At 34.2% G+C, this 13,550-nt stretch overlaps 1 protein-coding gene across 2 annotated transcripts in view; it reads right to left on the bottom strand.

Moving 5' to 3' along the window:
- Positions 1–11,436, bottom strand: part of kif7 (kinesin family member 7) — a 29,045-nt gene extending 17,609 nt beyond the window's left edge. Inside the window, exons 1-7 of one of the 2 annotated variants that reach the window (XM_051115653.1) lie at positions 11,317–11,436; positions 9,306–9,696; positions 7,368–7,568; positions 5,840–6,227; positions 3,959–4,499; positions 3,643–3,807; positions 688–885 (exon numbers count right to left, since the gene is read on the bottom strand). In XM_051115653.1, the coding sequence (XP_050971610.1) occupies positions 688–885; positions 3,643–3,807; positions 3,959–4,499; positions 5,840–6,227; positions 7,368–7,568; positions 9,306–9,633 (1,821 nt within the window). In that variant the 5' untranslated portion in view covers positions 9,634–9,696; positions 11,317–11,436. The remainder of the gene's footprint in view (positions 1–687; positions 886–3,642; positions 3,808–3,958; positions 4,500–5,839; positions 6,228–7,367; positions 7,569–9,305; positions 9,697–11,316) is intronic. The other variant, XM_051115654.1, reaches the window with a different exon arrangement.
- Positions 11,437–13,550: the final 2,114 nt, after the last annotated feature.

The raw sequence follows: 13,550 nt of genomic DNA, 5'->3' as shown, positions 1-13,550 counted from the left end.
TTTGAAAAATAATTTTTCGTAACAATGTAAAAGATGTTTACTGTCACTTAGTTTAATGAGTCCTTAATAAAAATATTAATTTCTTTAAACAGTAGCTGTACATTACTAAACTTTAAGACTGTACAAAAAAACGTGAACCAGTGAAGTCACTGTAAACACTGTTTCTATTGTTTTGTCCTCCTTTTGCAATTTATTAATGTTCAATGAACATAAACAAATAATATCATACCCAGCCAGGTAAGCGTAAAATTTTTTGCGTGCAGTGAGCCGTGCTAACAGTCTGCAGAGGGTTAGTGCTAAGCAAAAGTATAAACAAGGCTTAACACACAGCCGCTCATGGCTTATTGCTTTAATAAATAACCCTGTCTCTTGACGACACATCAAATGCCAGCTTGTCATACGACAGACTTGAAACATAAGCATCAAAAGTGTGTTTAGGGTGTATAATAGACTGTTAAGACATCACAATGTTACCTTGGCAATTAGGTGAATTTGTTTGCATCTGAAAGTATGTGGGTGAAGTCAAAACACAGAATTACGCAGCGTGTGTGGCAAGTGTTTGAAGATGTTTGTGTACTACTAACAGCTCAGCCCAGGTGGCGGCAGCTGTGGATTGTATCTTGAATTAAAGTTGATGTGTGTTTGTGGTCGAGGATGCTGTGAGACAAATCAAAACATATCTATTACCTGTCTGGCGAGGCTTCTGCCCACATCACTGTCGCAGGGAGGAGTGAGGCGGCCGGCGGTGTCTGATGTCTGCAGAAGTGAGTTGATAGGAGCTGTGTGAGGTCTTTGTTTCAGGTGGAGCAGCCCCACTCCTCCAGGCTGGGCTAACAGACTGTGAAGCTCCGCTATTAGATCCTGCTGCTCTTGTAGTTTATCGCTCTAGGAATGAAAGAAAGCAACATCCAGTTACAACCATGTGAAAAGACAACCAATGTCTCCAGTGTTGTTTTCAGTCTTGTGTGCACTGCAGCAGTGATGTGCAATCTGAAGGAAATGGATATTTATTATATTTGCTTAAATTGGTTAAAGATATATAACATTTCAATGAACAAAAATGATTTACAACACTGACACTGATAGATAGAACGCTAGACAGACAGACAAACAGATCTAATTTTTATTTAGGTTTTTCAAGTTTTTTTAATCTAATATTTATTTTATTTTAGCTTTATTTCACTTAACAAAATTTTTAATAGTTTTAGTATTACTTAATGACAATAACAGGCTGAATGATAGAATGACAGAATGAACAATAGAATGAAAGAAAGATAAAGCAATAGACAGATCGATCATTAGAACGATCAATAGATATATGATAGATAGACAGAATGATAGTTAGAGTGATAGAGCGATAGAAAGATAGAAGGATAGACAGACAGATAGATAGAATGATAGAGCAATAGAAAGAAAGATAGAGTGATAGAACGATTGATAGACAGATAGAACCATAGAACGATAGATAGAACGATAGATAGACAGAATGAGAGATAGATAGAACAACAGATAGAACCATAGAATGATAGACAGACAGACAGACAGATAATAGTTTTAATAGTTTTAGTATTACTTAATGACAACAATAACAGGATCTATAGAATGACAGAACAATAGAATGAGCGATAGAACGAACAACAGAATAAATGATAGGTAGACAGACAGACAGACAAACAGATAAATAGATGAGTGAGAGTAATGACTGCTTTAACAGCACATTGTACATTTTTTTATGTAATGCAGAAATCTAATATGAATTCTACTGAAATGACAGACGTCTGCCATAAACACAGATATTATTAGTGCCAGATAATTAGCACAACGTGGTCTCTCTTAATTTAAGTGTTTTTGCACAAATATCTCCATTGTATTATTCAGCGTTCCAAAAACAGAAAAACGTGTCTATTGGGCATGTTGAAGATCTGAACAATTGAGCTGCGCTCAGATCAATCATCTATTTATAAACCTGACTGCTTAGCTTTGTTGTCTGTTTTTATGGCTGTGGGTAAAATATTGTCTGTAAAATATACAAAAACAGACAAACAGCTGAATGATGTGCAAATGAATATGACAATGCATGGGCTCATAGGAGATTTAAGACATGAAAAGCAATTTCACAACACCATCTTTAGTAAACATACAGGTTTCTCACAATTTTTATGCCCATGCATTTCCATAACTTTACAATGACATTTCTAGTTTGTTTGTCATTACTGGATAATGACCAGTTCATTTAGAATGATTCTCTAGTAAATTAGACTTGCTAACCAATTTGTAGAAAATGAGACATCACTGTGAGCAGGTTTTACTTCATTTGACCCTTTTCCAGGGTTCTCATAAGCAGAATATGTGAGTACACATCTACAGTGGTGAACAGGAAACTACAACAAACATGATTTTTGTGTTCACATTTGATCCAATAAAAATAAAATCCACAAAAGTTTTTCAACAACTTACCCCCCAAAAAAGAATAAATACAAAGAGTTTCATTGCAAAAAAAAAAAAAGAAGATAAAAAGTCAAATCCATCACTCCATTAGGAACCACACTCACAGAAGTGTTAACTAGTTTTTGTTAATTTAATGCCCAGGTTATAAAACACGTATTGTGTTATAAACGCACCCTAATTCATAAACTGAAGACTGGAGTAACGGCTGCTGAAAATCAGCTATAAATGACTATTTTTACAGTATTTTTAAGTAAAAAAAATGCAGCCTTGGTGAGCACACAAATCTCACCAACCCCAAACTTTTATACAGCATTTCCTTGAAAACAGGAAACCTTACCAATAAAATATTTTAAGCAGAACCTAATTAGATGCATTTTAATTTACTATAGAAATAGAGTTTTTCCAAGACTTTAAAGAATGCATTAATGTTTAACGCTGAAATATACACTACCAGTCAAAAGTTTTTAAACAGTACGATTTTTCATGTTTTTTAAAGAATTCTCTTCTGCTCACCAAGCCTGCATTTTTCAATCAGGAAAAACAACTAAAATTTGAAATATCTGTACTATTTAAAATAACAGTTTTCTATTTGAATATTTTTTAAAATGCAATTCCTGTGATTTCAAAGCTGAATTTTTAGCATCATTACTCCAGTCACATGATCCTTCAGAAATCATTCTAATATTCTGATTTTCTGCAGAAAAATAATTTATTATTATGTTAAAAACAGCTGAGTAGTTTTTTTTTTGATGAATAGAAAGTTCAGAAGCATTTATCAGAAATAGAAATCTTTTGTCACATTATAAATGTGTTTATCATTACTCTTGATCAATTTTAAAGCATCCTTACTAAAAAATAATTACAGATTTAATAATAAAATTAAGAAGAATTAATAATAATAAAAACATGTTTCTTAAACAGCAAATCAGCATTACTGAAGTAATGATGCTGAAAATGTATCTTTGATCACAGGAATAAATTACATTTTAAAATATTCAAATAGAAAGCAGTTTTACTTTTGATGTATTTTGGATCACATAAATACAGGTTTGGTGGGCAGAAGAGAATTCTTTCAAAAACATTAAAAATCTTACTGCTCAAAAACTTTTGACTAGTAGTGCAGCATAATTAAATCTTCATTCAAAATCACAACTAAAACCACAGAGAATTTGGTAGAGATTTCAGTTCCCTCACCTGCTGTTTGTATTGTTCCATGGCATCTTCCAGAGCGGCTAAGAAGTCAGTGTTTTCTTGTTCTAGTCGCTGTATCCGGGCTTGCAGCTGGGAAACGTAGTCCTCGCGGTCTCCACTCCAGTCCTCTTTCACATGGTCAGGATCCTTTGGCATAAATAAATCCCACTGCCATGAGAATCACGCAGATAATCACATCATGACGTCTGAAATTAATGCTTAAGAAATAATGACCTGACACGATACATTATTGCCTTTTTATGATGAATTGTTAAACATAAAATATTCATATTTGAAAATGGATGTGCCTGCAGCCAACCTGGTTGTTCAGTGCCGCCCGCCCTCTTTTCAGCGCGGTGCTGTCTTCGGTAGAGCTGCTCTCGATGCCGCTGTCCAGTCCCGACGCCGAGGTCAATCCGCTGCGTTCCTCCTCAACGGCGCAAAGCCACTCTTTCACCCGCAGGAGCTGACCTGCATTCAGAGTTCCTTCACCTTGGAGTTCTGTTAAAAGCCTGTAGGCCGAGTCCGTGCAGGTCCTGTAGTGGGCGCTCTCCGCTTGCAGCTTCCTCACGTCCAGTTCAAAGGGCCGAAGTCTCTTCTCGGGGTCTGAGCGTGCAATAATGCGGGTTTCAGAGCGCTGGCGGTTTTCAAGAGCTCGTCTTAGCGCTTTGATCTGGAGCTCAAGGCCCTCGACGCGATCTGGCTCTCCCCGGCAGTTGACTGTGGCCCGGTTCTGGATGTTACGAGCCCGCTTGGCGTAGTTGAGTGTGTTTAGGCTCTCATCAAAGTCTGAGGAGGAAGGGCTTATGCAGGCAATCATGAGGGTTTTGGCATTGCCTCCAAGAGAGTCCTTTAGGATCCTGACAACAAGATGCAACACAGATTGACACAGATTGATCTTAAAAGCCTTTAAACTACATAAAGATGATGTTACACATTTCCTCTTCCCAAAACTTGACTACAAGAATACCACTGAGAGCATTTCAGTCAGTGATGGAAAAGGTAAAATGTATGGTCTGAGATACAACTATTTAAAAATCTGGGATCTGAGGGTGCAAAAAAATCGAAATATTGAGAAAAACGCCTTTAAATTTGTCCAAATGAAGCTCTTAGCAATGCATATTACTAATCCAAAATTACATTTTGATATATTTACGGGTAGGAAATTTAAAAAATATCTTCATGGAACATGATCTTTACTTAATATCCTAATGATTTTTGGCATAAAAGCATATGTTGACCCATACAATGTATTTTTGGCTATTGCTACAAATATTTCAAACATTTCTAATGTTGAAATCAGATGCATTGCTTAATATTTTTAAGGAAACTATGATATATATATATTTTTTTGCATCTTTGTGGAATAAAAGTATACATTTCTTAAAGAAAAAAAACATACTCACCCAAAACTTGTGAAAAGTAGTGTACAATTACTCAGAAAATCACAGGAAGAAATGAATATATATATATCCTAAACTTTAGAACAGAACATTTAAAATTTTCTGAAGAAAAAAGTCAGAGGTGCTTAGTTTAACTTTTTCAAGAACAAGGTAGAGACAGCTGAAAAAATAAACATATTTAAAAGAAAAAAAAATCTACATTCAAAAAGACAAAATCTACTTTCTGTTGACAATTCACTAAAAAACATAAAAGTTTATTTGCAAAAACAGATAACTGTTTTTTTTTATTTCAAAAATCATGTTTTTTATTATGTTATCGTGTTTTTATTGTGTTTTATCTGTATTTTTTAAAAGTTATTTTTACTTCAATTTTTACTTTTAAACTGCAGTTTGATTTATATTAATTAGAATGCACAATAAAAAAAGCATGATTTTTGAAAATTGTTAAAAACTGAGTTATCTGTTTTGCAAATGAACTTATGTTTTTAGTGAATTATCAACAGAACGTAGATTTTGTCTTTTTGAATGTAGACTTTTTTCAGCTGTCTCTACCCTGTTCTTGAAAAAAATGTTTAAAAAAAGATGGCTAAACCAAGAACCTCTGACTTTTTTCTTGAGAAAATTTTAAATTGAAAATTTTACATTTAAAATTTACTGTTCTAAAGTTTAGGATGTGGTTTCATATTATTAATATTCATATTATTTTTGTGTTTAAAAGTAAACAATATCAATAGCGATTCTTGCTTTAGCAAACACTACTAGCCATAATGGGTAAAAATCAGCATTTTTATCTGTACCTGGTGATTTTGGAATCCCTGTATGGTATATGGGTGCCTTTTCTTTTAGGGTCCCCAAGTGCTCCAATGACATTTCCGAGAGCCAAAAGACCACTGTTGATCTGAATGCTCTCCTTGAGCCGTTCACCAGTGTTCCCCGTTTTGAGGATGCGCTCTGATCCAGCCAAGTCCACAAAATGAAATTTTGAAGAGAGGATCTGCACAGTCCCAGCCGCTCCTCGAGAACCTCCACGCCTCTGTTCCATGAGCACCGTGAAGATGGTGTGAGAGCGACTGGAGTGGGGGTTCATCTGGGTGGCCCCAGTGTGACGGGCCGTCTTTCCTGACTCTAAGAGACTCAGCACCTCATCAAGTCCCTCCACTTCACATTCCTTCACACCGCAGAGCACTGTGGGTAAACACAAAAGATGCCTTTCTGTTATAAAACAGTCACGTACTGAAAGACTTTCTGAAAACTTCCTGATTAGTCAACTAGTCTAGACGGGCAGTTTAAAAAGTCAACACAAAAAGTACGCAAGAAACAGAAAATAAAGTATTTCAAAAGAGGAGAAGCATAACAAAACTAAAAATGACTGAATAATAATCAGATGCTGTCAGGAGTTTGTCAGCTTATAAGCAGCTGACATGATTTCAAGTTTTCACCTGCAGTGTGACATGCTGTAATTATTCTAAAACCAATTTTAATATTTACAAACTTATTTTGATTTTATTTTGAAGTCAAAGTTTGGGGTCCATAAGTTTTATGGTAACACTTTACAATAAGGTTCATTAGTTAACATTAGTTAAGAAGAACTAAGAATGAACAATACTTCCACAGCATTTATTAATCTTAGTTAATGTTTCAGCATTTACTAATGCATTATTAAAATCACAAGTTGTGTTTGTTAATGTTAGTTAATGCACTGTAAACTAACATGAACAAACAATAAACAACTGTATTTTTATTAACTAACATTAACAAAGATTAATAAATAGTGTAATAAATGTATTGTTGATCGTTCCCTCATGTTAGTTAATACATTAACTAATGTTAACAAATGACATCAACTGTAAAGTGTTACCAGTAATAATTTCATGCAGCAAAGATGCATTAAATTGATCAAAAGTGACAGTAAATGTAATGTTGCACAATATTTCTTTTTTTAAATAAATGCTGATTTTCTATTCATCAAAGAATCCTTAAAGTTTCATAGTTTCCACAAAGCACAGCTGTTTTCAACACTGATAATAATAAGAAATGTTTCTTGAGCAGCAAATCAGCATATTAGAATGATTTCTGAAGGATCATGTGACACTGAAGACTGGACTAATGATGCTGAAAATTCAGCTTTGCGTCACAGGAACAAATTACATTTTAAAATGTAATAAAATAGTAGACAATTGTTTTAAATTGTAATAATATTTCAAAATATTACAGTTTTACTGTGTTTTAGTCTAAAAGACTTTTATAAAAATTAAAAAACCTTACCACATGGTAGTGTATTTTGCACATTCCTACTTTTGCATCAGTTTTCCCTCACAAACTTACCTACGTTGCCCTTTTCATCCTCTCGAATATGTATGTCTTTACTGGCTGTCTCAACTTCCAGAAGGTCTCTAAAGACCTCTTTGTAAACCTCCATGTACGACACTCGGACGGAGAAGTCAGTGAGGTCATTCTCGTCCAGGAGTTTGAAGATCTCGGCCACGGCTCTGGGAATGATGCCCTGTTCGTCATCCCTAAAAGCGGCTGCGGCCAAAAAACCAACAGCAGGTTAATGAATAACTCTATGAGGCAGAATGCTAAAACGCAAGATCTCAGATTGCAAGTGGAGCGGTGGCAAATGAACCGGGGGAGGTGTTGCTGGCAGCATCAATGTGCAAACTCGTGGAAGCATTTTAACAAGACACAGACAAAGCCTTTACTAGCCTTGTGAATCATGTCTGGTCTAGATGAAGCCCAATTAATAATATGCTGTAAGGAATTGAACTCAGGCGTGCTCTTGATCTGTTTACTCAACACATCAGCTGTCACAATACTTAATATACCTCCAATGAAAGAAAAACATTGCTCTTCTATATATTGATGAATTTTGCCATGTTAACACTGTTTATTAATGTGAAGCTGCATTGAAGCAAACTGTATTGTATAAAGCCCTAGGGGTGGGTGATATGACGATTTTGTACCGTGATCGATTTTGAAGATGTCCACAGTCTACCATTCAAAAGAATTGTACAGATCATGACCAAATGTGTCCAATTTATGTCTGTAAGTGAATACACTACCAGTCAGACATTTTAGAACAATAAGGTTAATAATGTTTTTTAAAGTCTCTTCTGCTCACCAAGCCTGCATTTATTTGATCCAAAGTACAGCAAAAACAGTAAAACTTTGAAATATTTGTACTATTTAAAATAATTGCTTTCTATTTAAAAAATATTTTAAAATGTAATATATTCCTGTGATTTCAATGCTGAAAAATATTTCACAGTATTACTGATTTTGCTGTATTTTGTATCAAATAAAAGCAGGTTTGGTGAGCAGAAGAGACTTCTTTAAAAACATTAAAAATCTTACTGTTCAAAAACTTTTGACTGGTAGTGTATATTCGCACATCCTTTAGTTTTAAAGGTATTAACCCATTAGAGCGATAAAGAAACATGAAAACACATTCGACTGGAAGAAATCTTAAAGTGACAACAGCCTAATAAACCTGCTGCTGTCTGTCATTAATGCTAATTAAACGACCAAAGAAAAAGAGAAAATCATTAAGTGCTCAACATTATTAGCTTTAGTAAAAATCAATGTATCTTTCATTCATGCAGTGTTGCATTTTACATTTGTTAACGTTATTTATTTTCGGTCCTACTCTATATATTACGTGGCCTTAACTACTAAATACTTACACTGAAATAAATAATTCGATACAATGCACGTATTGTGTACATACATGTCTTAACAATGTACTTAGATTTTTAAAAAAACCTACATGTAATTACATCTGTAATTAATTTCTGTAATTACATTTAATAACACTGTTGACCCATCCCTTACACTTTAACCCACCCTTAAACCTACCCATACCACCAAACCTCTCCCTAACCTTACCCATATCCCACCTCAATAGCAGCAAAAATGTTTTGCAATACAATATGACAACATTAAGTACACTGTACTTATTTTTTGATGTAAGTACATAGTAGTTAAGGCCACTTAATATAAAGTGGGACCAAATTTTACTTCATTTGTATCTTTGTTTTGTTCTGATTATTTACTTGTCTTCAATAAGCTTGTCTTCAATAAGCTAATTTTTACTTATATTAATTGTAGGGGACTACTAGTTTTTACAGCACAGTAAGTTGCAAAGGAATTGTGATTAATTTGTGATCCTCCCTAAAAAAATAGTGATATGACATTTTTGCCGTACTGCACACACCTAGAAAGCAATATATAAATATTGGTTTAACTTCTGTATAAAATACTTACAAATGTTGGCTTCTCCAATGGTGTAGGTTTTGCCCGAACCTGTCTGCCCATAGGCGAAAACCGTGGCATTGAAACCATGAAAGAAGGCCTCGATGAGGGGTTGAACGCACTCTGTGTACACATCCTCCTGCGTAGAGTTATCCTCAAACACAAAGTCACAGTGGAAGTGGCGGTCATTGCCAAGGGTGACCCTTTTCTCCTCTGGGTCTGCAGTGATGCAGCTCTCATGGTTGTGCAAAATCTCTTTGGGAAGCAGCGGACGCACCCGGACGGCCACCTGTACAGCTGTTTCCTCCACTTTATTTTGCCCGACTCCTTTGGGAGACATTGCTGAGCTGATTAGCGGTCCCTCATTACTTTTGTGGGGCTGTGATACCGCTTCCTATGGGAACTGAATTAAATAAGAAGCAGTTATGAACTGAAAGAGAATGGGGCAAAACATCTCAGAAAAAAAAGGTACAAAAGCTGTCACTAGGACGCGACCCTTTCAAACGGTACACCTTTGTACCTTATTTACGCACATAAATATCTCAAGGTTACATATTAGAACCTAAAATTTTGTACCCATTTTTCTGAGAGTGCATATAAAGTCTGTAAATAAGGCCAAACGCACAATGTTAATATAATACATTTTCTGTATTGATTTTTCAGAATACAGCCCAATACGTGTATTTTGAACTATGCATTAAACTGTGTTGTGTTTTAGGGTTAAAAGTAATGTCTGTTAACTTACAGAAAAATATATGGTTAATTTTCTAGACAATTTTTTTTTTAATTCTAGTTTTGCTTATGGATTATTATTATTATTTTTTTTTTTTACAGCGCAGAGATCAAACAGCCTCTCGGACAATGAAAAATTAATAACAATAATAAAAAGAAGTCATTGCTTTACAAAAGAAGAGTAAAAAAGGAAATAACATACGAATAGGAATCATTAGCCCCACTTCTGTTGTAGTACAAATATAAAAATACTAACTGATTTGCTAATGATTAGTCTATTAACAAAAAGCAGACAAACCATGGTAAACACCACAATAAATAAAAATTAAAAAGCATTTTTTAAGATACTATAATACAATAAAGATATAAAAACTAAAGTTAAAATGGAAAATGGATATTAACCTAAATCAAAGCGTACTAAATATTAGCCAGATGACTAAATATTGAACAAAAATTTCTAGCAGTTTCTGCAGTGGCACGCTATATTTATAATAAAACTTTTTTTTACATTTTTTAATTATTCTTAAGTTACTATATATGATGTTTTTTGCAAAATGAAAATAATTATTAAAAACTGTTCAGATGACATTAAAAAAAAAAAATAATGGACATGGTTTAAATGATGATATGGTATTTAAATATGTATAATTATTTAATGAGTAGGCTAATATTGTTAAATGGTTTTGCAACTGACCTAACAGACTGATTTGTCACTTCGTAACACTGTGCCGAAACGAAATTATGAAAAACAGCTATGCAGACGTACACAAACTACTGGACAACAAAAACAACTATTATCCAATAATGATAAGCTAAAAGACAACATTCACAAAATCAGAGGCTATAAAACAACTAGGAGACAATAAAACTACGTACGAGATAATAAACCACAAACAATCAACTTTAAGTGCTCGCAGCTCCAACTAGTTTGGAGAAAATAGCTAGTTGAGTTTATATCTAACATGCGCGATTAAATAAAGGATAAGTATTTCCAAAACACTTTTGCAGCGCAACAAATGACAACAATGATGAGATGCAGAAAGTCTCGGCGAGTACAAAACTGCAGTGAAATGTGTTTAACTTTAACTCTTTCCCTAAAGTCAGATTAGCCGAGCCGCTACAAAGGCTAGCCGCTAGCAAACTCATTAAAAGTTTAAATCTCTCAAACACAACAGACACAAAGCTGAGAAAAACACACGCGTGGATTTGTCTATCTCACCCAGCGCTCGCTGACTCAAACCGCTTCTGTCAAGTAAAGTTTTGGGTGGTTTTTCATAACTTTCAAACTTACTGTTGTTTCCGAGTCCATCAATCTGAGTCCGCAGGGCACATCCCATTGCCATTCCCATTCCAGAGCCCATTCCCTGGATCCAGACCAGCCCACGACGAGCGCAGAGGATGCAGTGATGTCATTCAGTCGGCTTCCCAAATGCCTGAGTAAAATTTAAATTTGTTTGTGGTAATATTTTGACTTAACTGAAGAGAAATTACCTTTATGGCGTTAAAAAGAAACATGAACGAGCACCATTGTGTTTGCATTTGCTATATGTGACCCTGGAACACAAAACCAATCATAAGGGTCAATTTGAAATTGAAATTTATACATCATGTGAAAGCTGAATAAAGAAGCTTTCCATTGATGTGTGGTTTGTTAGGATAGGGCCATATTTGGCCGAGATACAACTATTTGATAATCTGGAATCTGAGGGTGCAAAAAAATCTAAATACTGTGAAAATCGTTGTCCAAATGAAGTTCTTAGCAATGCATATTACTAATCAAAAATTACGTTTTGATATATTTAAGGTAGGAAATTTACAAAATATGTTCATGGAACATGATCTTTACTTAATATCCTAATGATTTTTGGCATAAAAGAAAAATAAATTATAATGCATTTTTGGCGATTGCTACAAATAGGTCACATATGTGACCCTGGATCACATTTTCAAAATTGAGATTTATACATCATATGAATAAATAAGCTTTTCATTGATGTATGGTTTGTTAGGATAGGACAATATTTGGTAGAGATACAACTATTTAAAAATCAGGAATCTGAGGGTGCAAAAAAATCAAATTATTGAGAAAATCACCTTTAAAGTTCTTCAAATAATGTTCTTAACAATGTATATTGCTAATCAAAAATTAAGTTTTCATACATTTACAGTAGGAATTTTCCAAAATATCTTAATGGAACATGATCTTTAGTTAATTAAATAATTAAATAATTTTGACCCATACAATGTATTTTTGCCTATTGCTGCAAATAAACCCCAGCGACTTACGACTGGTTTTGTGGTCCAGGGTCACATATATGGATGATAAAAACAATATTGTTGTTTTTGTTTGCAACTCCAGCCTGTAGGCCTGTGTGATTTCTAGCCAGACTCGCATCTTTCTCAGCTTTTTATTCTTGTAGAAGAGACTGGGGCAAGTTGTCACAGTTTATATTGCAGAAAATATTTGCATTTATTCATTCATGTATTCATTCAAATATAGGTTTATATTTGAAAGTCAACTTATTTACTACCAAAACTGAACATTATTGTGAAGGTAGAAAGAAACACTGAACATACAAATTTGTCCTATACTATATGAGTTCACAAGGGAACCTATATGCTCATCAGCAAAATCTAAACCATAAAACAAAACATGCAAAGGGTAACATAGGTAACTTGCCCTTCCTTAACATTAATGAAAAATACTATTGCCTGAAGAACATAGGTTAACCTGTCAGTTAAATCTGTCATGACTGATTTTATAGTTTTCACTTTTGCACCCAACAGCTATAGCAAATAATAATAATAAAAATTAATTAATTAAAAGAAAGAAAGAAATTGAAATAATAAACATATGCAAATAAGATTGCTAATTAAAAAAGGTTTTTGAACTAAACCAACATATAAAAACACACAAAGAAAACATCCATATGTATAATTGGACTTCTGACTTAAAACCTTTTATACTATTTCCTTAGTGACCTTTAAATGATTTTCATAACTGTATGAAGTCATTTTATTCGATAATGTATTTGCATACAATTGATTTTAGACTCTCTAAGCACCTTACATTTGCAAATGCACATAAAAGAGACAGATTTATTTTATTGATTTATTTGGTGAACTATTATTATTTACATAATAAGAGTGTGTGAACTACAATGCAGTGGACATCACATTATTAAAAGTAAAAACAATAACCAGGATGCCAGTTTTTACAAATGTTCTCGGTATGTAACAAAATACTGGGTGATCATCATAAACATTTTGCATTTTTAATCTTTTGCCCCTGCAGGCACAACATCAGCATCAGTGTCATCTTTATAGCTGGAAAGCGTAGACCTGTCAGTCAAAAGCAGGCGAAGTTCACGCTGAGTGGATTCCGGTCACTGAGGCAGACTGTGACTTGTTGTCAGTACCGGTGACTTCACAACAACAAAATCACTAGTCTTCCATGGTGCCCAAAATATGTGCATGTGAAGAATTTATGCACAGTATTTACCATGCATTTATTGATCACTCTCA

Source organism: Labeo rohita, chromosome 7, assembly GCF_022985175.1.
Source record: "Labeo rohita strain BAU-BD-2019 chromosome 7, IGBB_LRoh.1.0, whole genome shotgun sequence".
Taxonomy (NCBI): domain Eukaryota; kingdom Metazoa; phylum Chordata; class Actinopteri; order Cypriniformes; family Cyprinidae; genus Labeo; species Labeo rohita.
Note: the sequence above shows the minus strand (reverse complement) of the source record. Positions and strands in the feature narration are given on the sequence as shown.